The sequence below is a fragment of the Prionailurus bengalensis genome, chromosome B2 (genome assembly GCF_016509475.1).
Source record: "Prionailurus bengalensis isolate Pbe53 chromosome B2, Fcat_Pben_1.1_paternal_pri, whole genome shotgun sequence".
NCBI lineage: Eukaryota > Metazoa > Chordata > Mammalia > Carnivora > Felidae > Prionailurus > Prionailurus bengalensis.
The window spans coordinates 105,321,479-105,349,397 of record NC_057349.1 but is presented as its reverse complement, the minus strand read 5'-3'; the positions used below and the strand labels follow the sequence as shown (position 1 = coordinate 105,349,397).

At 35.2% G+C, this 27,919-nt stretch overlaps 1 protein-coding gene and 1 pseudogene across 4 annotated transcripts; one reads left to right on the top strand and one right to left on the bottom strand.

Annotated features, from left to right (window-relative positions):
* Window positions 1–1,233: 1,233 nt before the first annotated feature.
* Window positions 1,234–27,919, top strand: ZUP1 (zinc finger containing ubiquitin peptidase 1). 4 transcript variants are annotated; one of them, XM_043592192.1, is made up of 11 exons: window positions 1,234–1,497; window positions 3,035–3,610; window positions 8,962–9,039; window positions 12,488–12,598; window positions 14,211–14,332; window positions 16,259–16,427; window positions 17,928–18,116; window positions 18,757–18,922; window positions 22,770–22,921; window positions 23,993–24,213; window positions 27,676–27,919. In XM_043592192.1, exons 2-11 carry the CDS (start codon window positions 3,049–3,051, stop codon window positions 27,721–27,723), a joined length of 1,818 nt encoding a protein of 605 aa, XP_043448127.1. In that variant the 5' UTR covers window positions 1,234–1,497; window positions 3,035–3,048; the 3' UTR covers window positions 27,724–27,919. The 4 variants fall into 4 exon arrangements, with proteins under 4 accessions (XP_043448127.1, XP_043448124.1, XP_043448126.1 ...); XM_043592189.1 differs by lacking the exon at window positions 8,962–9,039; XM_043592191.1 differs by lacking the exons at window positions 3,035–3,610; window positions 8,962–9,039 and having other exon boundaries at window positions 1,235–1,497.
* LOC122490228 lies at window positions 10,451–11,938 on the bottom strand (annotated as a pseudogene).

The window sequence follows — 27,919 nt, the reverse complement described above, 5'->3', positions numbered from 1 at the left end:
ACCTTGCTGGTTCATTTTCTTCATAAAACCAAACCTGTAGCCTTCTGTCTTGGACGGAAAGATCAGTCACTTGGCAACCTAGTGTTGGAGGAAATCTGGAGATGGTTCTAACTGCTCTTTATTCAGACTTTTCAGCAAAATGTTTCTCTTTTCAGGCCAGTTTTAATATGGTTTTCAGATGTGTCAGGTCTTTAATTTCTGAACATTTCCTGAGTTCTGGTGTATGAAGTGACTTGTTTTTGTTGACTTCTCTTCTTATCCAAGTTAGTTTCTACTCATCTATCCTTTTCCTAGCTTTCAAATTTTGTTAAAATCTCATCAGCATTTATTTTTGTTTTTAGTCTTCTGTCATTTTAGTAGATTTCGAGAGGCAGGGAATATAAATGTACATGTCCAATCTGCCATATTTAACTACAAAACCCTAAATATACTGTACATCATCAGGTTTTGCCACTCTCCTATGTAAATATTAAAATAGTTTTCTCCAAGAGCCTACATGATTTGGCCCCTGTCTACAACTCTGACCTTATATAGTAACCACTCTTCCTTCGAGAACATTCTGCTCAAGTCACAAAATGTTCTTTTTGCTCCAATCTTAGAGCCTTTGCTCTAATTATTTTCTTTGCCTGGAATGCTCTTCGTCCTGTTGGTGCAAAGTTTATCACAACACTCACCTTCTCAGAGAGACCTTTTCTAACTACATTAGTCCTCTCTATAAATAACTCAGTTTTATTTCTTCATAGCACCTATCATGATCAGTTCGTTTCCTTGTTTATTTTCTGCCTCACTAGCATGTAAGCTTCAAAGGGTGTTCATTTTGTATATTTTGAAGACTTCTGCAGCCCCAGTTCCAAGCAAAATGCCTTTCGAATAGACACTCGCTATATATTTATTGAATGAAATGAAAACTGAACCCTAAAAATAAGGTGTGTGTGATCTTGTAACCTTGAGGCACGAACTCATCTTAGTTATCCTCCATCTGTGGAGCATAGTTTGGATTTTGGAACGTAGTAGGATTGTAAGCCCTTTATCGATACACAGCGGTAGTCAGGCCCTAGGTTATTATGGATTCGTGAAATGTCCTAGGACCCGTCGTACGAATTCATTCTGAAAATTCTCAGAGCCTCGAGTGCCTCTTAGTAAATTAAGAGTCCGAACCAGGGAAAGAGGATGCAAAAAGACTACAACTCCCAGAAAACACTACAACCCAGTCTGGCATGGAGCGGTGCATGCTGGGAGCCTTTTCCTTCCCGGGGACAGAGGAAGAGCTTTTTTGAATGTGTGGAAGCGAAAGTATTTTGGAGTCGTCAGGTTTTTTTTTCTTGGTTAACTGTGAACTTCTGGATATAGGGAGAGCCTGCCTCAGTCTTTCAGGCCGGTAAAGGTAATCGACGGTGCGCGTGCCCTTTTCTGCCCGAGAGCCAGAAGGAATCAGCTGCGGACCCGAAGAGGAAGCCAAGCATAGGACTGTGTGGCCGCGGCCGGATCTTCGGGCCGGTAGGAACTAACGGTCCCAACCCTTATTCCCCCGGCCTAAACTTTAACCCACTCAGTGCCTGCGCTGGTTTTGGTTCCTGGACGTTGGCGCCGACTTTTGGGCACACTTGGCCTTGCGGCATTCGGCCCTTACGGCTTCTCTTACCACCTACCTACCCTGGCATCTGTCACCAGCCTCATTACATCTCTCACCCACTTGTCTGATCACACTGGGAGTTCAGGCGTATCCCTCTGAGTCTAGCCGTGCCCCAGCCCCGGGAAAAGAAGAAAGTCTAGGCATGACGTTGGTTCAGCTGGTGGTTTGGGAGAATTTCGTTCTAAAATCGAAGACTATTTTCACTTGTCTTAAGGGGAATAAGAAAATTAAGGACCATGTAGGGAGTTCTTATGAAACTAAATTTATTTAAATGATGGGAATTTCCTTATTTTTCTTTTCCTGCTTGTTTTTAAATAATCCTTAGCTAGACAAAGGTTGTGGCAGTGATGGCTTTTTAAAAATTCTAACAAAATCACATTTTGTCGGCATCCGGTATTTTATTAGTCCATAAAACCTTAAAAAGACTGCCAGTTTAGTACAGTTCATTTTATAGATTGAGCCTCAAAGAGATGAGATGTTTTACCTAAAATTTTGAAACCTGAAATTGTAACCCAGGTCTCTTGGCTCTGGAATTGGTGCTCTTTTCTACCATGGTCAACTTTGAATTGAGAGGACAGCCTCTCAAAGGGTTTGCCTAACCATTTTCTGGCTGTGGTGACCTATCTGAGCCAGGGTTTCCTCCAGATAGAATGATGATAATGTACTTAAATTACTTTGATATACCTAAAGCTTTTTAACTGTTAACTACTGAGTTAAGATGTGTTTATTTACCCTCCCCATTGTTAACAACTTTAAGTTTCTGTATTTAGATACTTCAGTTGATAAGGTTTTTGGTTTTTTGTTTTTAGTTTTCCCTTAACTGAGTTATCTTACTTGGACAATTTTATAAACTTTTTTTTTTCCTTTATCTCAGACCAGACATGTTTTTTGAAATACTTTAAATATTGGGGTGCCTGGGTGGCTCAGTCTGTTAAGTGTCTGACTTTGGCTCAGGTCATGATCTCACGGTTTGTGAGTTCGAGCCCCACATCAGGCTCTGTGCTGACAGCTCAGAACCTGGAGCCTGCTTGGGATTCTGTGTCTCCCCCTCTCTCTGCCCCTCCCCTACTCACGCTCTGTGTCTCTCTGTCTCTCAATAATAAATAAACGTTAAAAAAATTATTAAATACTTTAAATATTATGTATTTTAATTTGAATTATTACTGCCTTTGTTTTATTGAAACCATAAACTTGAAATATAGTAGTGAAATTTTGGTTCAGATTTGTAAATAAGTTTGTATATTTGAGGAACAATTAAGTTCATTGAAGATATCTTCATCTAAACAATCCAGTTTTAAGTAAATACTTGTTAAAAATGTGTTCCAAATCATTTTATAAAGTGCATTTCTTTTTCTTCAGTCTTATTTTCAAACTTAACATAGTATTACATTTTTTTTCTAGCTCCCTGATGTACTATGCTTTCTTGTGATATTTGTGGTGAAACAGTAACCTCAGAACCAGACATGAAGGCTCACCTTCTCATTGTTCACATGGAAAATGAAGTCATATGTCCATTTTGCAAGTTGTCAGGCATGAATTATGATGAAATGTGTTTTCATATTGAAACTGCTCATTTTGAGCAGAATGAACTCGAAAGAAGCTTTGCAAGGATCAATACAATACAGTATAGAACTTCAGATAACAGGAAGGACAACACTTTACAATGTAGAATGGAAGTTAATTCTAGTGTCCATTCAGCTTGTGCATCTAATCATCCAAAAATTTCGGCTCAAAGCCTGCCTAATGATGGTCCTTTAAAACAGAAAGCCTTTCATTCAGAGAACTTAACTGAAGCTAGAAAGTTCCTCAAAAGTAAGGAAAAAGAGTGTGACCTGTCCAAAATAAAAGGATCAATTTATGAAACAACGTATAGTCCTCCAGAATGTCCCTTCTGTGGAAGAATAGAAGATTGTAGTCAAGATATGGAAAATCATGTGAAAACAAAACATGCTAATCTTTTAGACACTCCATCAGAAGGTAAGATGTTAATATTATGTAATAAGTAACAGTGGTCCTGGTTTAATATGTGGTATCCTAAAAGTTGGCTTGTAAATCAAATAATTGCCAATGTGTTTTGAAATTCAGTTTATATTTATAGTATTATTCATTTGCTATTATTGCCATATAAAAAATACAATTATGGAAAAGAATTTTGATTCAGATAATAAATGTTTCAACTACATTGAGAGTAGTTTTAAAAACTTTCTGAGGAAGAAATACACTCAGTCGTTTTCCAAGGGGCATTCTTTTACTTCTAGCTCAGTGGCATCTAAACTGGCTTGGGCTCTGATTTCCTGTGGTTCTGAGTTTGACTCTTTTAGATCAGAGAATGCACTCTGTGATTTTAGCTCTTTGAAATGTGTTGAAGCTTCTTTTATCTCCCAAGATACTGTATATGATCTATCTTGGTACATGTTCCATGGACACTTGGGAAAGAAAAGTATATTCTGCTTTTGTTGGGTTGAATGTTCCAAATTTGTCACTTAGATCATTTTGTTTGTATTCAGATCTTCCATATCCTTGCTGATTTCCTATCTAGTAGTTCTAGTAGTTTTTGAAAGTGGGCTGTTGTGGTTCACAATTATAATTGTGTAGTTGTCTATTTTTTCTTTCAGCTCTATCAGGTTTTATTTCATGTATTTGGAGGCTCTGTTGCTGATGCATACAGTACATTGAGAATCCTCTCTTTTTCCTTACTGTTGAGTTTTAAGAATAATTTATTTTGGATACAAGTGCTTGATCAGATACGTGTTTCACAGGTATTTTTTCCCAGCCTGGAATTTGTCTTCTCATTCTCTTAACAATGTCTTTCCCAGAGCAGAAATTTTCACTTTTAATGAAGTGCAACTTCCTTGATTTCTTCTTTCATGGATTGTGCTTTGGATGTTGTTTCTAAAAACTCATCACCAAACCTAAAGTCACCTTTCCTATCTTCTAGAAGTTTTATAGTTTTGAATTTTACACTCAAGTCTGTGTTGCATTTAAGTTAATATTTTAAAAGGGGTAAGGAGGGGCGCCTGGGTGGCGCAGTCGGTTAAGCGTCCGACTTCAGCCAGGTCACGATCTCGCGGTCTGTGAGTTCGAGCCCCGCGTCAGGCTCTGGGCTGATGGCTCAGAGCCTGGAGCCTGTTTCCGATTCTGTGTCTCCCTCTCTCTCTGCCCCTCCCCCGTTCATGCTCTGTCTCTCTCTGTCCCAAAAATAAATAAACGTTGAAAAAAAAAATAAATAAATAAAAGAGGTAAGGAGAGTATTTAGATTCATTTTTTTAAAATTAATAAGTGTTATTTTTTAAAACCATTTCAGGTTCACAACAAAATTAGGTAGGAAGTACAGAAAATACCCATATACTCACTGTCCCCATATACTTACATCCTGTTTCACTATCAATATCTGTATCAGGTGATACATGTGTTATAATCAGTGAATTTACAATGACCCATCATTATCACCCAAAGTCGACAGTGTCCATTAAGTCGACAGTTTCCATTCCAGACCTTAATGGAAGGTTTATATAATTCACTCTTGGTGTTATATATTCTACAAGTTTTGACAAATGTGTAATAACAAATACCATTTTAGTTATGCAGAGTAGTTTCACTTCCCTAAAAATCTTCTGTGCTTCACCTACTCATTCCTCCCCTACTCCCAACCTACTCCTGGCAATCACTGATCTTTTTAGTATCTCCGTATTTTTGCCTTTTTCAGAATGTCATTGGAATCATACAGTATATAGCTTTTTTAGGTTGGTTTCTTTTACTTAGTAATGTGCATTTAAGTTTTCTCTACATCTTTTCATGGCTTGACAGCTCTTTTTTTTTTTTTTTTTTTTAGGGATGAATAATATTGCATTGTCTGAATGTACCACAGTATATTTATCCATTCACCTACCAAGGAACATCTTGGTTGTTTCCAAGTTTTGGCAGTTAGAAATAAAGCTGCTATAAACATCCAGGTGCAGGTTTTTGTATGGACAGAAATTTTCAATTCCTTTGGGTAAATACTAAGGAATGTGATTACTAGATTGTATAATAATAGTGTGTTTAATTTTGACAAGAAACTGCCAAACTCTGAAAGAGTGGCAACACCAGTTTGCATTGCCACCAGCTGTGAATGAGAGTTCCTATCGCTCCACATCCTCATCAGCATTTGGTATTGTCAGTATTCCAGATTGTGGCCATTCTGATATTTGTGTTGTGGTATCTCATTTAATTTTAAGTGCTGCTCATTGATATAACATGGGTATCTTTTCAAATGCTTAATTACCATCTGTGTATCTTCTTTGGTGAAGTATCTGTGAAGGTCTTTGGCCCACATTTTAATCTTGTATTTTGTTTTCTTATTGCTGATTTTTAAGAGTTCTTTGTATATTTTGGATAACAGATCTTTATTACATGTATCTTTTGCAAATATTTTCTCCCATTCTGTGGCTTCACTTCCTATCCTCTTTGACATTGTTTTTTGCAGAGTAGAAATTTTTTTTTAATGAAGTCTACCTTATCAATTATGTTATACCTTCATTTTGCCTTTGGTGTTGTTATTGCCATACCCTAAGTCATTTAAGTTTTCTCCTGTTATCTTCTAGGGATGTCATGGTTTTGCATTTTATGTTTAGGTCTATGATCCATTTTCAAGTTAATTTTTTCAAAGGATGTAAGGTCTGACTTTAGATTCATTTTCTTTGCATTTTGATGTCCCCATGTTGCAGCACCATTTGCTGAAAAGATTTTCTTTGCTCCATAGTTTTGCCTTTGCTTCTTTGTCAAAGATTAGTTGACTGGGCTATTAGTCTATTTCCGGGCTCTCTTCTCTGTTCCATTGATCTATTTGTTCTTTTTTCAGTACCACAGTATCTTGATATTATAACTTTATAGTAAGTCTTAAAGTCAGGTAGTGCCAGTCCTTTGACTTTGTTCTTTTTCAATATTGTTTGTATTGGTTATTCTGAATCTTTTGCCTCTTCATATACATTTTAGAATCAGTTTTTTGATATCCATAAAATAACTTGCTGGGATTTTTTATTGGAATTGCATAGAATCTATAGATCAAGTTGGGAAAAATAGACATTATGGCAATATTGAGTCTTCCTATTTTGAAGAAGAAATATCTCTCACCTTAGTTGTTCTTTGATTTCTTTCATCAGAATTTTGTATTTTTTCTCATGTATACCCTGTGTATTTCGTTAGGTTTTTACCTAAGGGTTTCTTTTTTTTTTTTTTTTTTAATTTGCCTGATCGTGTCTTGGTCTGTTTCATCTAGTTTACAAATTTATGTCATAGTTCATATTATAACTTTATTCTCTTTTAAATGTACATGGGACATGTAGTGATGCCCCCTTTTTATTTCAGAGTTAACAATTTGTGTTCTGTTTTTTCTTAGCTTGACTAGAGGCCTTTTGGTTTCATTGGTTTTCTCTGTTGATTTTCTGTTTTTTCTTTCATTGATTTCTGCTCTAATTTTTTTTCTTCATTATTTCTTCTGCTTATCTCGGGTTTGACTTGTTCTCTTTATAGTTTTCTGAGGTGGAAACTTAGATGCTTTATCTTCTTTTCTGATACATGTGTTCATTGTTCTAAGTTTCCTCCTACGCATTGCTTTTGCTGCATTGCACACATTTTAAGTTGTACTTTCACTTTCATTTATTTTTTTTTAAAGACTACATTTTTTTTTTAGGTTTATTTATTTACTTTGAGAGAGGGAGGGAGGGAGCGAGGGAGAAAGAGAGAGAGAACAAACAAGTAGGGAGGGGCAGAGAGACGGAGAGAGAGAATCCCAAGCAGGCTTTGCACGGTCAGCAGAGCCCAATGCAGGGCTTGAACCCACAAACCATGAAATCATGATCTGAGCTGAAGTTGGACACTTAACCAACTGAGCCACCCATGCACCCTTTAAATTTCATTTAGTTCAAAATTTTAAAATTTCCCTTGCGATTTCTTTGATACATTATTTAGGTGTGTGTTTAATTTCCAAGTATTTGGGGATTTTTCAGCTCTTTCTGTTAGTTACTTTTTGTTTATTTCCATTGTAGTCTGAGAGAAGATATTGTATCATTTTAATTCTTTAAATTTCTTAAGATGTAATGGCCTAGATTATGTTTTGTGGCCTAGAATGTGGTCTTAGTGAATGTTTTATTTATTAAAAAAATTTTTTTTAATGTTTTTATTTATTTTTGAGACAGAGAGAGACAGAGCATGATCAGGGGAGGGGCAGAGAGAGAGGGAGACACAGAATCTGAAGCAGGCTCCAGGCTCTGAGCAGTCAGCACAGAGCCTGACGCGGGGCTCAAACTCACAGACTGTGAGATCATGACCTGAGCTGAAGTTGGATGCCCAACTGACTGAGCCACCCAGGCACCTTCTTAGTGAATGTTTTATACAAGCTTGAACAGAAAGTATATTCTGCTGTTGTTGGATGAACTTGTGTAGAGGTGTCGATTATATCCAGTTGCTTGATGGTACAGTTGAGTTCAATTACTGTATATCCTTACTTATTTCCTCCCGCTGGATTTGTCTACTTCTAAAAGAGGAGTGTTAAAAATTTTCTAACTGTATAATAGCGAATCCATCTGTTTCTTCTTGCAGTTCTGTTAATTTTTGCCTCAGGTAGTTTTTTTAATGTTTATCTTTGAGAGAGAAAGAGAGACGGAGTGCCAGTGGAGGAGGGGCAGAGAGAGAAGGAGACACAGAATCCAACGCAGGCCCCAGGTCTGAGCTGTCAGCACAGAGCCCGATGTGGGGCTTGAACTCACAAACCGTGAGATCATGGCCTGAGCTGAAGTCTGACGCTTAACCACCTGAGACACCTAGGTGCCCCTTGCCTCATGTATTTTGACACTCTGTTGTTAGGCACATACACATTAAGGATTATTATGTCTGCTTGGAGTATTGAACCCTCTGTCATTATGTAGTACCCCCCCTTATCCTGGATAATATTCCTTGTTCTGAAATCTGCCCTCTCTGAAATCAATAGAGCTACTCCTGGTACTTTGTATTTGTTTTTGATTAGTGTTAGCATGCTGCATGTTTCTTCTTTCTTTCACTTTTAATCTGTAAGTGTATTTATATTTAAAGTGAATTTCGTATAGGCAAAATACAGGTAGATTTTGTACTTTATTCCACTCTGACAGTCTGTCTTTTGATAGGTATGTTTAGACCAATGATGTTTAAAGTGATTATTCCTACAGTGGAACTAATATATCTACCATATTTTTTACTGTATTCTATTTTTTGCCCTTGTTCTTTGCTTCTTTTGTTTTCTACTTTTTTTCTGTCTTTTGTGGTTGAATTGAGCATTTCATATGATTTCATTTTATCTCTGTTGGGAAAGACAGTTCACGCATGCAGTCTTTCTACCCCTACTTGGCCACATAAGAATGAACCTTGGGCCCAGAATACTTCCTTATCAAGAGGTAAGAGTCCTCACAGCCTGTGTTTGGAAATATCTTTCCCTGTTTCAGGCAACAAGTATACTCCTTTGTTTTGCTTAAGCATGTGTGTCATATGGCACCTGCTAGATCTATCCTGTCTCCTTCATTCTACTAGATCTGTCCTCTGTCCTTCATTCTGTGACATAAGAGCAGTGTGTAGAGACCAGTTGCCCTGTGATGGCTGCTGGAAGAGACCCATGGGCCATTGCAGACTAATGTCTAATACTGAAGGTGATCTTATTCTTTCTCTTCTCTGTGTGTTTCTCTATGTTTACTATGAGTTAAATGTTCTCTCCAGTGCTTGACTGCGTGTTTTCCTTGGTGATTTTGGTCTCAAGATGCAGTGTTTGGACTTCTACTCCTGGTAACAGGCAAGAGATGTCACTTGCTCAATTAATGCTCTCCTTTCTTAGCATATCAGTTATCCTTGTTTTTACTTTTTTTAGTGCTTGGCCTAGAGTTTGCAGTTTTATTAAGAACTAATCTAAGTCTAATTTTAAGTAACACTGTATCACTGTATGAGTACAAGGACCTTATATTAATAAAATATTCCTAATTCCTTCCCTTGTCCTTTGTGTCATCATTGTCATTTATTTCACATAATTGTAAGCACACATATGTATACATGCATATATATATATACACACACACACACAAATAATTGAATGCATTGTTGCTATTTTTATTTTTAATAAACTTAAGTCTTACATCTTGCATCAATTAATGAGAAAAATCAAATTTTTTATTATACCTTCACCTATGTCTTTTCTGATGCTCTTCCTTTATGGAGATCCATGTTTCTGACTAATATCATTTTCCTTCTCTCTGAAGAAGTTCTTTTAACATTTTTTGCAAGGCAGGTCTACTGGCAATAATTTCTCTCAATTTTTATTTGTCTGAGAAATTCTTTATTTTTCCTTCACTTTTGACAGATTATTTTGAAGGATATAGAATTTTAGGTTGGTAGAGTTTTTTTTTTTTCTGGAAAATTTAAATATTTCACTCCTGTCTTTTATTAGTTAAATGCCTTCTGAGAAGTCATATGTAATTTTCATATTTGTTTCTCTATAAGTAGGGTTTTTTTTTTCCCTCTGGCTTCTTCCGAGACTTTTTATCTTTGACTTTCTGAAGTTTGAATATGATATGCCTAGATGTAGTTGTTTTGGCATTTACTATGCTTAGTGTTTTTTGAGCTTCCAAGATCTATAGTTTGATGTCTGACATTAATTTGGGGATGTTCTCAGTCATCATTGCTTTAAATAATACTTTTGTTCCTTTCTTTCTCTCCTGGTGTTCCTATTTTGTGTATGTTACACCTTTTGCAGTTCTCCCACAGTTTTTGGATATGCGGGATATTGAGGGTTTTTTTTTTGTTTTTTAGGGTTTTTTTTTAATCTTTTTCTCTTTACGTTTTGGGAAATTTTATGTTTCTCATTTCATTTTGGGAAATATCTCTTGTCATATCCTCACACACAGAGATTCTTTCCTCAGCCGTATTCAGCCTACTAATGAGCCCAAGTGTTTGATCTTTAGCATTTCTTTCTTTTTTTTCATGTCACTTCTATTAACTTTTGAAGATTTATAGCACTTAAATCATGTTTGCTTATGTATATGAAGGTTAAAAATTTTTTTTTCCCAGAAAATTCAAGAGCAACCAATTCATCATCAAGTAAAGTAAAAACTGGGTTTCTTTCTAAATTAGTCCAAAGTAGCATTTAGGAACTTAGTTGTAGGTTGCAATGTTGGCACCATGGCAAAACCAAGTGTAAGGTTGGACCTGGGTTTGTTTTAGTTTTCTTTTCAGTATCTGATGCTCCTGGATTAAGTTCTGAAAATGGTCCAATTTTAAGGCAGGGATCTGCTTGGATTCCAGCAGGGGTATGCTTGGGTTGGATGCTGCAGGGTGAGGCACATTTTGTGGGACTCATGTCAACTACCTATTAGTTATCAAAGTAAAAAAATTCATCGTGTCCTCCTTTGTGTTCTGTGGAACTCAGCTCAGTATTGCAAGATTCTTCCAATTCCACCAAATCCGTTCACAGACTGGGATCTTTCTTATCACAATTTCCAGTGTAGCTCCAAATTGTTTATAGTTGTGAGCAAACCATTCCAGTAGGGACATGTTCTTAATCAGCTCATATACCTGTCCTGTCAGTGAAATGAGATTTATCATCTTATTCTGCAGTTAGAGAATTTTCTCCTCTTCTGTGCCTTGACAATAAGGACTATTTCTCATTATATCCAGATTTTCATAAACTGTTAGAATCTTTACAGCTCCCACTTCCAAAACCTTTAATGTATCTTCGGCTCCAAAATAGTACTTGTCTGTTCTTGGCTGATTTCACCCAAGTATTGAATTAATTTCTCTTTTTGAATGAATTTCATTGGAAAGAACATCAGTAGATAACTCAATAGCTTGTTTTTCATTTTCACCACCATGGGGTATATCAACTAATTTTAAATCTTTTGATTGCAGCCTCTGACCAGACATATCAGATTGACTTAGTTCAGTTTTAAAGTCAGCTGATCCAGCTAAAATGAGACGAGTCACATCTACTTTGTGAAAATAAACAGCTTCATAGAAGTCTCAGCTACTTTCTTTTTTTTTTTTTTTAATTTTTTTTTTCAACATTTATTTATTTTTGGGACAGAGAGAGACAGAGCATGAACGGGGGAGGGGCAGAGAGAGAGGGAGACACAGAATCGGAAACAGGCTCCAGGCTCCGAGCCATCAGCCCAGAGCCTGACGCGGGGCTCGAACTCCTGGACCGCGAGATCGTGACCTGAGCTGAAGTCGGACGCTTAACCGACTGCGCCACCCAGCCCCTCAGCTACTTTCTAAATACTATTATTCCACTTCCAGACCAGGCCTTACATGCATGGTTGCTTAGCTCAGTCCTTTCACTATGGGTTCCTCTTTCATGACTGACATAAGGTCTTGGCCTTGGGGAGGTACTGCCTCTGTCCTGGGCAAGCTGCACCTCTCTGCTTGCAGTACTGCTTGATAAATGCAGCTCTTTGATCTTCTGCTCCCAAACAGGTTATGATCCCAATTCCAAGCTTTATGCTGAATGCTCTGTGCTTAATTTCACATCTCACCACTTAGTTTGGGGGGAGGGTACTGAGAATTTAGTTCCTAAAATGGCCCCTACTTACCATTTTGATTTTCCTTTATACTTTTCTTTTCTTGCTTTGACTATAGATCTGCATGTGTATTATTAACTTTTTCTTTTATTATCGTGGTAAGAGAGATTTGTGCTTTTGTTCAGTCTTCCATTTTGACCCTAGAAGTAGAAAATAGCTTTAAATCCAACTACAGAGATCTTTGATTTATTTAATAAGGTTAGTGGGCAGTGGACATTCTTTGACTTAGGGTGAAAAATCTAAAAGTTTTAAAAATAAAACCAACTGAACTATATCTCTAAAACAGACCATGATCAACCACTGTATGACTGTCCTATGTGTGGGCTCATCTGTACAAATTACCATATTCTCCAGGAACATGTTGACTTACATTTGGAAGAAAGCAGCTTTGGACAAGGTATGTTGATACATTTCAAAATAAGAGTCTCATGGTTTAATTTCTACTTCCTACGATACATCTAATTTTTGGAGTAGTAATATAGAGAAAAAAAGTAATGTAGCTTCAACTTTTTAGAAGTTGTTTCACAGAAAAGTTGTATGGGATGAATTGTTGTAACCAACAACTAAACTCATGGTGTGTACCCAGAGTTTTGCCCCAGAACACCAATATTGAGAAAACAGTGATAATATGGTATAATTTAAAAAAATCTGTTTGATGAAGTTGAGGCTTCATGAAAGGCTTAATGAACTAGGAAGCTGTCAAATGGCACATAAAATTTAAAAAGTATATATGAACTATATGACTTAAACGTTTTTCAGGTTCATTTCCAATTTGCCTAGTTTCAAATATTATAGCTTATTAGTTTTGTTAGTGACTCTACAATTTTTTCTCTGCCTCCTATCTTTTTAAATAGTGGCATTGATTAAGTAATCATTGTGGTACATTACAAGTGGAAAGATTCTATATGAGTTTCAGAGTTCCACTGAAATAAGACCCTAAGAGCAACCAATTGTATTCTATTGGGTTTTAGTTTCTTAAGTTACATTGTTATATCCTGTTAATTCAGGGGTCTTTAGTGTCCATTATTATTGTTCCTAATACCAGTCAGTGAGTTTCATGGACAACATTTCCTTGCTCACTCAGCCTAATCCCCAAATGAAAATTATTGGAACAAAGATGGAACAGTCCTCCCATTCTGGTAGTTCTCTCCTAACTACAGTGGGAAAATAACTCTCTGAAGCTGAATGTCCACTAATTCTTATTTTGTTTATGATAGACTTTATATGGGCACATAAATTATTCTGTAAGCCTATAGTGGATAATGAAAAGTATGGCCTGAGTGAATCACTGTAGATAGCATCAAAATACTCTAAAAGTCAGTTGGAAACTGCTTATCTCTAGCAGTGAAAGTGGGGACCAAATAACTAAATAGGAAGATGTGATAGAGGCTGAGAGATTTGGAAGGAAAGAAAGAATATTCAAATACATATTAAACTATCAAATTGGAGGTCAGGGAAACAAGATGCTGGCCAGAAGCTACTGACTAATGGATCTGTGGGATATTGACTAGAGAGGAAACAGGGCAAAATGTTACAAAGTTGTACTATTTGTTTGAGATCAGACTGTAAATAAGCGGCACTTTGCAAACATATTTTTATGCTCTTTATTATTTCCTTTTCTCCCCTCAGTTTATTTTAAATGCCAACCTGCCTTATTTGTGTTAGTAAAGAACACCAATGAAGAGTATTACTTAATATCTCCAAGTTCTGGTTTCCTTAGTAGAGAATACCTAACTTCCTAAGTTTGTTACGAGGATCAAATGAGGTAATTAATGAAAAATGCTTGTCACAGCCTAACTACTCAGTGAATAGTAGGGATTTAAATGGAGGTTCTACATTTATGGAAGCTGTTCACGTTCTGCCAGAAATAGTGTTTCCATGACATCACAGTCATGAATAAATATCAAAATAATAGCATATACTCCCATTTAAAAATATGAATTAGCATATAATAAGTAAGATTTATATTCAGAAGTTATTTTATTCTAAACATTAAAAATATCTAATAGGCATAGATAGAGTCCAGTGTTCTAGAGATCTAGAATTGGCTCATCAGCTTCAACAAGAAGAAGACAGAAAGAGGAGATCTGAAGAATCACAACAAGAAATGGGAGAATTTCAGAAGCTGCAGGTACAAAGATTAAATAACAATGTAATATTTTGCTTTGGTGGAGTTCTTTGCAAACAGTCTGTCAAGACTGCAGCCTATTATTTTTGTCCGTGTTGATATACAAAATATTTTTTGTAAATACTTATTTATTTTGAGAGAGCAAGAGAGCACAAGCAGGGGAGGGGCAGGGAGAAGGGGAGTGAGAATCCCAAGTAGGCTTTGCACTGGCAGCACAGAGCTAGACACAGGGCTTGATCCCACAAAGAGTGAGATCATGACCTGAGCTGAAATCAAGAGTCGGATGCTTAACTGACTAAGCCACCCAGGCGCCCCCCAAAGTATTTTTTTTTTACATATACATTTTATAATTCATAACAGCCACCATTTGTAAGTACTTACTCTGGTCATGTATTGAGATAAGCACTTCATATATAGTATCTCAAAATCTTTTCAACTCCATAAGTGACAGATGAAGAAATGGAGACAAAGAGTGCTTACATAGCTTAACTTGTTCAGGTTCAGGCTGTATTAAATGGTTAAAGCCTGGATTCAAACTCATGTAAATTGATAGGGCAAATTAGGGAACTGAGACTCAGAATTTAACTGTTTGTACAGATTCTTAAACATTACTCTTTCTGAAGCTCAATGCTAATCAATTTACTCTCCCATCTGAGTGTTACTCTTAACGATTGCAATTCAGGCACTCAAAAAGAGCAATTTTTAATGGAAAATGCGTTTTTGATGATATTTGAGGCTTTATCTTAGGTTGATGGTGGTATCTGCTGAACTAAACTGGCAGCAGCTATATATATATGTATATGTGTTTTTTATTTATTTATTTATTTTTAAGTAGTCTTCATGCTCAGAGCGGGGCTTGAACTCAACCTGAGATCAAGAGTTTTATGCTCTGCTGAGCCAGCCAGGTGCCCCGAATTCGTTTACATTTTTAATAGATGTTTCTACTTTTTTCAATCCTAATTGCTGTGGACTATGGTATTATCTGTGCTAATAATGCTCAGAGTTTCTAAATGTTCTTTTTCCATGTGCTGATAGGATTATGTATAAATAAAAAGGATTTATGATTGAACAGGTTTGAAAGTATTCAGTTAAGCAGGTTTGTATACTTTGAGAACCTTTAATATTCTAATGTGCATTGTACATAATCATAATTTTCTCAGATTTACTTGACTTCTGAGTTTGTCTTCTCAGATACCTCACGTAGAACTGTGCAATTCTTGCTTTGGAATATCTGATTTAGGCTATTTTTATCCTTGGTGATTCATTTATTTGCAAAACATTTTCCCACTAGGATTCAGAGGAGGAAAATAAGTTGGCGTTTCCTAAGTTTTTTTTACCTTACATAATTTTCAACATTATCAATACACAAGGTTTCCAGTATTTAAGGGAGTTTGTTATGTAACTTTGCAAGTTGTTTAGATTTCAAAACTTTTTCCATAGAGGCTGTGTTATACATTTGAGATTCTCTATCCAGTATGCAAAAAAAAAAAACCCAATTAATTTACTATGTAGAATTATTGCCTGAATGAAGTATGGATTAAGTAAGCCTTCATAAACTAGCCTCAGAATCAAATAACAAATACTGACAAATTTTCTTCAATAAATCAGTGCTATATTCAGAACTCATCTGCCTTTTTCAGTATGTTTAGTAGGAAGACAGGATTCACTACTTTCCCTACTACAAGGAAAGCAAATCTCTCGCTGTGGTGGTGGTTTATAGAGAAAGGCTGTCATTAACTCAGGGATGTGTGTGTGTGTGTGTGTGTGTGTGTGTATTTATCTTTAATAAAAATCTTTAAGTTGATTTGTATAAAAGTCTATAAACCAGAATGTTTCAAAATGCATTTCCAAATAAAATTGTAGTACGTTTCCATCCTCACTGAGGTAAAGAGGCATAAAAATTAAGTGATTCATTTTTATGTTTGATAGAGACAATATGGTTTAGATAATTCTGGAGGATACAAACAACAGCAACTACGTAATATGGAGATAGAAGTCAATAGGGGAAGAATGCATCCATCTGAATTTCATAGAAGAAAAGCTGATATGATGGAATCACTAGCTATTGGTATTGATGATGGAAAAACAAAAACTTCTGGTGAGTTCTTAAACATCCAAACCATTATTTTAATATTTCATATGTCAACGAAGTAATAATAAGAATTATTTGAATTTTGCTTAATTTTTGTAAGCCATAGTTTATCTACTTTTAGGTGAGACTCTTCAAATAATTATTTTAAAATAAACCATTTTTTAAATTTCTGTACTTCTATTTTTATGATGAATTAATCACTTAAAAATATCTCCTTATCAATATAAGTATCCATTCCATGCTGTAACATTGAATGATCAATTATATAGCATTTTAATTGTTCTTTTTCTTGATTCTAAGTCTTATCTGTTAAAGTTCCTTGGAAATGGTTTACATATATTTCTCTTTCGTATGCTAGGCACAACTACAACACTTGGTTCATTTAATTGTTTTGATTTATTGACTCTCATCTTGTTAAGGACAAAACCCATTTTCCCATAGGATACCCTCAATTCAAATGAAAAGAATCCAGTGATTGCATTTTTCGTGCCACATACTGTAGGAGAAAGTATCAGCTACCCAATTAAGACCTTCCTGCCCATAAACTTCACAGAATCTGTAGAATAAATACAGTATACACAAAAAACTAGTGTTCTGCCGTGACAGAATATACCTAATGCGTAGGAGGCACAGCAAATAAATGTGGTGAGGGTTCAGAGAAAGAAGACCTTTGTGTTTGGGTTTTGGAATCAGGAAAGGGGTCTATAAAGACATGAGCATTTGATCTTTGGAGTGTCTGTAGGGTTTCAAAATATCCTGTAGGGTATTTTGGTATTACAGGATTGCATGGAGGGAAGGGACAGAGTCTGATATACCCTGTCCTAACATCTTGTTTATCCATATTGTAGCACTTACTATAACAGTCTGGGTCCACGAGATTTCAAAGAACATTATTATATATATCTTTTGTAATTTTAGCACTTAGCATAGTGCTAGGTATATAAAAAGTGCTTATCAGATATTATAATTGAATGGAAATTCCATGGGCAAAACGTTTAATGTGTTCGGTTAGGCCACAGCCAAAATTATGTCAAGAAGAATGGTTTGAAAAAAGGTAAGTCAGAAGATAGCTTGCTGTGGGGCTTCATATACCATGGATTATAACCATTCTATAGATAATAGCAAGTTATTGAAGTTTTTAAATTGGGAGCAAATTGATTAGGACTGAGCTTCAGAGAGAGTAATGTCTAGCAGTATGTATAATAATAGATAATAATATCATTCATTCAATAGTACACTTTTATGTGCTTGGCCTGGTAGGTGCAGAAATGAAAGGTGCGAACAATTTCAATTCAATGTAATTAGTAGTGCGCTAGTGCTAGGAAACTTGTATCATAGTAATAAGAAAGACATGAACTAAGGTTGTAACAGTAAAAACATAAAATGGAATTGACAGGATTTAGAAGGGACCCCTGAGGGAGAGACTGATAACTAGAAATATATGAGACAGCCATAGAAAATGTTAGCTTACGCTTCTATTTCTTCTAAATCTCTTTTCTATTTTAGGAATTATTGAAGCACTTTATAGATACTATCAGAATGCTGCCACAGAGGTGAGGCGTGTGTGGCTTTCTACAGAGGTGGATCACTTTCATTCATCTTTTGGTGACAAAGGTTGGGGTTGTGGTTACAGAAATTTCCAAATGCTACTTTCATCATTACTGCGAAATGATGCTTATGATGATTGCTTGAAAGGTATGTGAAATACAAGACTCTGAACCTGTCAGCTGATACGATAACATACAGTTGACCCTTGAAAAACATGAGTTTGAACTGCATAGGTGCACTTATACAGAATTGTTTACAGTGCAGTATTGTAAATGTATTTTCCTTATGCTTTTCTTTTTTTTTCTTACGATTTTCTTTTCTCTAGTTTACTTTATTGTAAGAATACTGTATATAATATGTATAACATATAAAATATGTGTTAATTGACTGTTAGGTTTATGTTTCTTCATAAGGCTTCCAGTCAACAATAAGTTATTCGTAGTGAAGTTTTTGACCAGCAAAAACTTTCATGCGGATTTTTGACTGTGCAGGGGGTCAGTGCCCCAGCCCCTGCATTGTTCAAGGATCAACTATACATATAATATGGAATGAGTTAATAAATAGTATTCACAATTCATAGCTTTAGTGAGGAAGCATTTTAGTGGATATTTACATTAAAAGCCTGAATTCATGTTGGAGAAAGAGAAAATGTTGTAATAAAAATGTCAAGAATGATGGTCTTTAAAAAGTGTGTTGTAGGTCCTGTGGAGTATATGGCATACAGCTAAATGGTATGATTCAGTACTTCAGTAACTGTCATGTAACATGTTTGCTTGTATAATTTTAGGTATGTCAATTCCTTGCATTCCAAAAATCCAGTCTATGATTGAAGATGCATGGAAGGAAGGTTTTGATCCTCAGGGTGCCTCTCAACTTAATAACAGGTTACAGGGAACAAAGGCCTGGATCGGAGCATGTGAAGTGTATACACTTCTGACCTCCCTAAGGGTAAAGTATGTACCTAAAAATCCAAGTTAAGGTTATTGCCATCTCTGGGAAGTTTCCTTTGTTGTTGTTTTTTTCGTTTATCAGAGAGACCGCTAAAAAGTAAAATTTAAGTGGCACTGAAACACTTATACTGAAAACCAACAGTTCAGTCCCTATCTCATGTTCCTCTCTGTTCTCAAGTCCGGTTTCTCAGAGGCAGCTGTTACTCCCATTGTTTGTAAATAATATGCGTTCAGGGCCTTTTTTTTTCTTTTTTTGGTTTATCAGTTTTAGATGTCTGCTGCATTTCCCTGACCTACCTGTCCTACCTATGTTCACCCTCAATCCTTGTAATTTAGTTAAATTTCACTTTTTTATTAAGTTAAAGTCAGAGTTTACATTATGACTGTATTAATATTATTCATTGCTGATTTTATTTCCTTTCCCGAAAAGCTTTTAAAAAATTTACTTGAATTAAGGATTGACTTTTCTTTCCCCTTTTACTATTGACTGCATCATGGTCTCAAGCTTTTCTAAACACTGCACTTAACGTAATCTGAGGCTTTCCTATTCCTGAACACCTCCTCCTTGAAGTCCTCTATTGTCTTTGCTCTAGTCTGGATTGTTTGCCTCCTAGATCCCCTTGAAAGCTATAATCATCTAGCATTTCTTCACTGTTTTCTTGAAGTGGAGTCTGGATTTTTTTCTGGAGTCCATGTCTTTATCTTTTTTGGATTACTCTTCTGCTTAAACACATCTTTCATTAGGTTCTTAAGGAAAGATGCCTAGTCCTAATTACTTAAATGATAGTTTGAGTGGCTATATTCTTCTAAATTCAAAGTCATTTTCAGATCAAATTAAGTTTTTACCCTGGTGACTTCTAGCAGTCAGTATTACTATTGAGAAGGTAAGATGTCATCTGATTTTCATTCCTTTTATGTGTAACCTGCTTATTTTCTCTGAAAGCTTTTTTGCATCATCTCTTAGCCCTGCTGTTACGAAATTTCACCGTGAATGTGAGGCTTCAATTCCTTGTATTGGGCATTTGTTTTTCCTTCTGAATCTGGAATTATGAGTTGTAAGATCTCAGTGTAGTGGTTTAGAGCTTGGACTTTGGAGTCTGACAGCCTACAATTGATTCTAGTTTTCCTGCTTATTAGCTGTATGACTTACTTTGTCTGTAGTCTTGTGCCACCATTGGAAAAAAACATAAAATAAGTGCCTCATAGAGTTGTAGTAATATTAAATGAGGTCATAAAGTCCTTAGAACTGTGACTGGCATGTACTAAGAGCTCAGAGGTTAACTGTTGTTTGATAATTATGATCTCTCCATTTTTTTTATTCTTCTTTCTAGAACTTTGTTAGTTGGCCAGTGAACCTCGATATTAAGTTTATTGGTTAAGTTTCATTTTTCATCTTTGTTTTTGTTTTACTATCTAGATTTACTCAACTTTATCTCCCAACTATTTTATTCAAATTTGTATCTTAGCAATCATGTTTTTTAATTTTAAGGGTAATTTCATAGCATCGTAGTCTTTTATGTTGCAAAAATTTTTTTCCAACATTTTGTTTCTTTCTATTCCTTGCATTTTGTACTTTCTTCTGTGTTAATTTGTTTTCATGTCTATTTTAGTTTTTTGCATTTTGAGGGCTTTCTTCTAATTTCTATAAATCCTTAGTTGTCCATTCCTAGGGCGAGGAATGAGGCACTAAAAAGGTCCTGTAGGATTGCATGGAGCTAACAGATGAGCAGACTATTAGGTAGAAGCTTGCTGTTTGGTTGGGGAACTCTCAAATTTCAATATAGGAAGAGACGTTTTCTCAGAGGCCATTCAGAGAAGAGTTCTCACTCTTCTGCCTTGAGCTCCTGCATTGATGGAGGGGGTGTTTAAGGAGAGATTTGCCTTCTTTATGCAAACTTTCAATTCATTTCACATTTATAGATGTATTACTACTCTCCCTAATACTTAGTGCCTCTAAGCTTCTAGCCTCTCTGGAATTTTAAGACAGTTGTCTATTTCTTTGCATTCACTTTTATGTTTTCTTTTCTGCTTTTCATTTTCCAAAAATGCAGGGCAGTTTTGTCTGTCTCCATTTTCTTTGTCTTTGGGTGTTTGGATCATTTACTCTTTCAGTATTATGTTGTTGGGCTTTCAAGAGGGAACAGAGATAGATGCTTGTGATCATCTTTAATGGAACGTTTGCCATTAAGCTTCATGGCTCTGTGTTTTCCTTTATGTTTGCTTTACATCATTTCTATCATATTAATTGATTAGATTCAGCAGTAAAAAATATTTCTTAACGTTTAAGTAGGAAAACTTCGTATAATGACTTTCTTGAATTTTTTAAATCAAAAGGACGATTTTAATGCCCTCTAAATTTATTTATTTTTCTTTTTTTCTTCTTGCCAGTCTTTTCACACTTTCAGGTTATGTATATGTCATGTACTGAGTTTTAAATCGGGTTTAAGGAAAGGAAAATTTCTGTCTAAAATACGTGATATATCCAGCTTTTTTCGGGGTGACTGAAATAGTTTAATCTTTGAGTAAAATCTTTTCGATGCCCTTCTCTGCATTTGTTTACTACTTGTTTAAATGTCTTCCTTTTCCTGTTTATGAATTATATTCTATAGGGCACTATTCAAATTCTAAATGTAAACGTGGTCAATTTTCTAACCCACACCCCTGTACCTACTTTTTAACAGTTTATCCAGAAATTCATTTCAGCATTTGAAACTCAGTAGTAATCAGTTGAAAGTTACCAACACAAAACTTGCTAAGGCTAAAGATAGCAACCATTATAGTTTTGGTGTATTTGGAGATTTTATTGTTAGGAAAGACAAGGACAGGGTATCCGTGCTATACTTTAAAATGACAGTAAACCTTGTAATTGCTTTTGGTTATACCTGACCTTTTGAAAATAATTGATGAGAAATGTCAACAGTGCTTCTAGTTAAAATAATTTTGTTTACTCAAGGTTGACTTTCTCTTGTGGAAGGGATACCACTGTGGTCTAGTGCCAAATAGGGGATGGGTGGGTGTACAGATGGGAGCACATGCAGGGTTTTTCTGAGATCTTTCCAGGTATTATTTTCTTGTCTATTATTGGAATTTGTGAGAGCCAACAGGAAAAATGTTCAGGATCTTTTTGACACATGTAAATGGCTGTTGCAGAATTAAAATTAGAAGTCAGCTTCTAATTGATCATCAGGTTTAGAGACTTTAGAATGAAAGTTGTGTCTCAGGTTTTATGAAGAGGACTTTTAAAAACCAAATATGGTCCTTATTTACTATTCATGGAGATTTCTATGTCAGAAAAGGTTTGTAACTTTTAGGTCAGTCATCAACCTTATTATGAAGTTATTTAAATAATTATTCATAAAATGACAATAAAATTTATATTCATTTTCTTCTTAGGAAAATACTGATGAGACCAAATTAGTTCTAAATTAAAACTTTTTTTTGTATTTGATAACTCCATTGATGAAAATGTTTTAAAAAATATTCTCCAGTGTTATGCTAAGTGAAATAAGCCATACAGAGAAAGACAGATACCATATGGTTTCACTCTTATGTGGATCCTGAGAAACTTAACAGAAACCCATGGGGGAGGGGAAAGAAAAAAAAAAAGAGGTTAGAGTGGAAGAGAGCCAAAGCATAAGAGACTCTTAAAAACTGAGAACAAACTGAGGGTTGATGGGGGGAGGGAGGGAGGGGAGGGTGGGTGATGGGTACTGAGGAGGGCACCTTTTGGGATGAGCACTGGGTGTTGTATGGAAACCAGTTTGACAATAAACTTCATATATTGGAAAAAATAATAAAAATTAAAAAAATAAAAACTATTCTCCAAATCCATTTTGTCAATTTTTTATAGGTGCCACATTGTTGATTTTCATAAGTCAACTGGCCCTTTGGGTACACATCCTCGTTTATTTGAATGGATATTGAACTATTATTCTTCAGAGAGAGAAGGGAGTCCAAAAGTAGTGTGTACATCTAAGCCACCTATCTATCTTCAGCATCAAGGTTGGTATAACACTAGATAGTAAGTGTAACTTACAAGGTAATACCTTTATAGGACAACTAATTGGCTTTTGCTTTAGGACAGGTTAAGATTATGCTAATGGGGAGGGGGAGAGTATTGTGACCTTAGTCTGATTTTCAGAGCTACATTATCATTACAGTACCTTCCTGGGTAACGAAGGGTGCTATCCCTGGCATATTCTGGGCCACCTGTTTCACTCTTCCTTTCTTATTTATCCCTTACTTCTTTTAGGTCGTCACCTCTGTCGCTTCAGTGAGTCCTTCCCTGATCACCTTGTATTTAAAATTCTATCTTGTTATCTCAAACCCTCACCATTGGTATTTTTTGTGTTTCTTCCCTGCTTTATTTTTTGTATCTAACACAATATATGCTTACTTATTTAACTTGTTTATAGGATATTTCCTCATTTTAGGATATAAACTCCAAAAAGGCAGGAATGTTCTGTTTGCTTCTGTAAAGCTAACTTCCTGGAATAGTGCCTAGCACATGGATAGTTGGTGAATTTTGTTGAATGGGTGATTTGAATCAATAGGAATAGGAGAAGTAAATGTTGAGGATTTCATCATTTAGGAATATAAGCTATAAAGATCAAACCTTCTCCATTGAAATTCTAGTATATAAATTTATTTTTGTTGACCTTTTGGAATCATGAGACGTTTTGTTCCATGGTAGGTAATTTTCAAATGCTTTCATCTGAGATCATTTGAATAAGAAGGATCAAGGGATTAGGAAAGAAAAACTAAAATATATGGCACAGTAGACAGAATTTTTTGTAATGAAGCCTTTAGAAAACAAAAGTTGAACAAGACAAAACTGAAGGTTAGGAAATAGAACTAAAACTATTGTGTCTTCAGAGTGAGAGAGCTCAAATACCTACAGTCAGAGGGACTGGCAGTATTTATATTCAAAACACACGTGTGCACACACTACATACAGAGAGTATATAATATAGTGTGTGTATGTAGTAACTTATGTCTATACATATAGAAATAGTTATGACACACACACACACACACACACATATATATAGCTGTTATTTTATTTTTTGATAGGTCATAGTCGAACAGTTGTTGGAATTGAAGAGAGAAAAAACCGAACATTATGTTTACTAATATTTGATCCTGGATGTCCTTCTCGAGAAATGCAGAAACTATTAAAGCAAGACATGGAGGCTAGCAATCTCAAGCAACTTCGGAAATTTGTAGGAAATTTAAAACATAAGCAATACCAGATAGTGGCAGTAGAGGGTGTTCTTTCTTCAGAGGAGAAAGTTGTAAGTATCTCAATATTTGATTATGTGATGCTTAACAAGTTGAACTTTCAGGAGTTTAAATTTTTTAGTTAAAATCAGTGTTATCCCTTTGTATCTCATTCTGCATTACTAAGTTGGCAAAGATATATTGGTTTTGTATCATTTAATTTCTGGAGTGGGCATCTTTAAATTTCAAATGCTACCTAATGACTTTTTTTATTTTTTTTATTTATTTTTTCTTTTTGAGAGGGAGAGGGCACAAGTGAGCAAGGGACAAAGAGAGACAGAGATAGAGAGTCAGAGAGAATCCTACGAGGGGCAGAGAGAGAGAGAGAGAAATGGGCCTCACCCGAAGCAGGGCTTGTGCTCACCTGATGTGGGACTCAAACTCACGAACTGTGAGATCATGACCTGAGCCACAGTCAGATGCTTAACCAACTGAGCCACCCAGGCGCCCTACCTAATGACTTTCCAATACTTTACTCAGAGCTTCATAAAAATACTTAACTGTATAATATGTAATTGTTAATGTCAGACAAGTAATGAAAGTGGCAACATATATGGTCTAAGGAAACCTAACTTATTCCAAGAAGACCTAATGATATTGGTCTTAATATAATTATTGTTCATTAAATGTGATTCTTGTGATTCTTAAGGCTCTGTTTTATGCACTTGGACTTACTGGATAATGCACAGTTCTAGAATTCAACTTCAGTACAGTTGCCTCTTTATCCCTTACAAGTTAAGTGTTGACTGGTACATTATAGAAGAATTTCTAGAGATTGAAAACCCTCCTCCACTTGGTATAAACTGAAGCTATGTTGTGGCGTATCAAGTCTAGAAAATGCACAGTTCCCAGAGTCTTAAAAGAAAAAAAAAATGTTCCTATTAGAGTACTCCACATAGATTTGTTTCCCTCTGAGGAGATAAGAGATGACTAGAGAAGAGCATTTATGAAGAGTAACAGGATTATGGGAGGAAGGACTGAAATTGCTTGAAATGAGAGAACTAGAGCAATCTTTTCAGGCTCACAACTTGGGATATAAAGGCTAAGATTGTTTTAAGAGGTTCTTCCATTTAATTGTGATATCTTAAAGGTTTCTTTGCAGTGACTTAAATGCCAAAATTGCATTCATTTTGTTCACCCTGTCATAAATTTGGCTGCATAAAGTTAGAGATTAACAAATTTTATTTATTTACTTATTTATATTTGACTTCTTAAATCCAGTAAACATACTAGGTTTGTCTTAATTCCAGTAAACAGTGTTATATTAGTTTCAGGTGTACAATATAGTGATAAAACAATTCTATACATTATTCAGTGCCCATCAAGATGAGTGTACTCTTAATCCCCATCATGTATCCCACCTACTTCCCCTCTGGTAACCATCTGTTTGTTCTCTATAGTTAAGAGTTTATTTTGATTAATTAATCATTATAAAATACAAAAATGCTTGATAATCAAGACACAGGTAACTTTTTTGAAAGCATAGGTGATGTTAAATATTATCATGGAGGCTGGCTGAACACTTTAATTGTTAACTTTCTTGTTTTGAAAACTGAGACAGTAGTAATATTAGAATACTAAAAATGTACATTTGCTGCTGCTCCTCTATTCCTTTTTTTTTTTTTTTTTTTTTTTGTGAGTCATGGAGAGTAGCTGTGTCTTTAACCGAAAGAATTAGAACTTGGCTGACTATGTGCAATAGTGCCAGATAGAGAAGAAATGATAATATGATATAATTGTAATTTTAATAAAAGCAACACTTTCTAATGCTTATTTTATGCTGGGCACCATCATAAGCACTTTACACATATATTAACTAATAGCTGTATGACTGCTCTATAGAGTAGGCACTATTATTTCCATTTTACAAATGAGGATGTTTATGCTCAGAAAAGTTGTTATACTTCTAAAGTCACGCAGCTGCTAAGTAACAGGAGGCAGGATTCCGATTCAGTCCATTTACATCCAGAGTCCTGCCCTATATTGCTTCTTCTGTGAGAATACAAAGTCTCATCATTTTCATGTTTGCTAATTAAGCTTATGTGTGAACAATTCACTTTCATTGTTGAAAACATAGGATACTATTTTTGAAAAATAAAAAAAAAATCAGTAAACGTTGTTTTTGCATGTTGCTTTCAAGGCTATGTTTTTGTTCTTTCCTTTTTTTTTTAAATCACTGTGTCTTACAGTTAGTTATTCTGTCATTTTTAACAGTGCTTTTATACACTCTAGGAAGTCAGCAAATACTGATATACTGATTGATCTGGATATCACCAGGTAGAAACCTGCACCTTTAAATAAGGGCACATTAATGACTTTACTTTTATTTCATGTTTGTTTTTGTTTTTTTATAGCTCATTTTAAAACGTCTTTTCCCTAAGTGAGAACTATGATTTTAATTGTAGGAATTTCAGAACAAATTTAGTATTTTAAAATATTCCAAAATGTAGATGTTTGTAACTGAATTTTATGTTTTGTTCTTCATATTTGGAGTTTAATTAATTATAATATTGTAATAATCATGCAGCTCTTACTCAAGGAGAGGAATCAAGTTTCACAAAAATTTGTTTTATCCTGGCAGCCGTCTTATAATTACCTTAATACATTCCTACCATATTTTGAGTATCTAATAATTCCAAACTGTTGTAGATGTTCGAGTACTTGTTCAGGTGAAAGCATTTATGTTAGAAAATAACTTCTAATGCAATTCAGTTCAGTAATGCATACAAATCTATTTAATAGCCATGTTCCTCAATTCTTTTCATATTTTGATACATTGTGGTTAAATTACATCACTGCATTATTTGTTTTCCATTGTGTAATCCTTGCACTCTAGACTTAACTTTGTTTTAAATTAGCTTGGTAAATTAGCCTTGATTTGTAACTCAAGTTCTGAAGATAGAACACGTTTAGAGATAATTTCTTTATCTGTTTATACATGTCTCTTTCTGTGAGCCAGCATTTTTACTTAAAAAATATGGTTTTTTTATGTTTATTTGTTTTGAGAGAGAGAGAAAGAGAGAGAGGCAGAACGTGAGTCAGGGAGGGGCAGAGAAAGGGAGGCACAGAATCTGAAGCAGGCTCCAGGCTCCGAGCTGTCAGCACAGAGCCCAACACGGGGCTCAAGCTCACAGACCATGAGATCATGACCTGAGCTGAAGTTGAACATTTAACCGACTGAGCCACCCAGGGGCCCTGCATTTTTACTTTTGACTCCTTATTCCTTAAAAAAGTGACATTTTCTTTTTACTTTCTGTTTTGTCTTCATCTGGTATTTTTGTTTAATTTCTTTTTTGCCTGCCTTTAAAAATGTTTATTCCTAATCACCTAAGTTTGAAGTTGTAAGTTTTCTTAAGGAATTTTCATTATCTTGAAAAAATTTCCAGATTTTATTTTTTATGTTAGATAAATAATATGTATTCTAAGTAATGGACTTCTTGCTTAAAATTAACAGTTTTTAAAAATTCCTTTTCAAGGCCAGGAGACAAGCATCTCAAGTCTTTACAGCTGAGAAGATTCCTTGAAGAATTAAGCATGTCAGTGACTATGGAATTTTACTTTATTTTCCAAATTAAGATACTAAACTCCCTAATACAACTTATGAGTCTGAATTCTCTAAATACTCAACTTTTAATTTAATTTATAAAATGTCTAAATCATACCTTGAGTACCTCATTGTTCAGTAATTATTTCAATAAACTATTTCATTTGCATTATGAA

Excerpts from the sequence above, each read along its gene's own strand:
- ZUP1 (XM_043592192.1), top strand. The coding sequence starts at position 3,049 with ATGCTTTCTTGTGATATTTGTGGTGAAACAGTAACCTCAGAACCAGAC. Across the intron at positions 9,040-12,487 it reads GAATACTTCCTTATCAAGAG|ACCATGATCAACCACTGTAT; the intron begins GTAAGAGTCCTC and ends TCTCTAAAACAG. Across the intron at positions 16,428-17,927 it reads TGGAAAAACAAAAACTTCTG|GAATTATTGAAGCACTTTAT; the intron begins GTGAGTTCTTAA and ends TTTCTATTTTAG.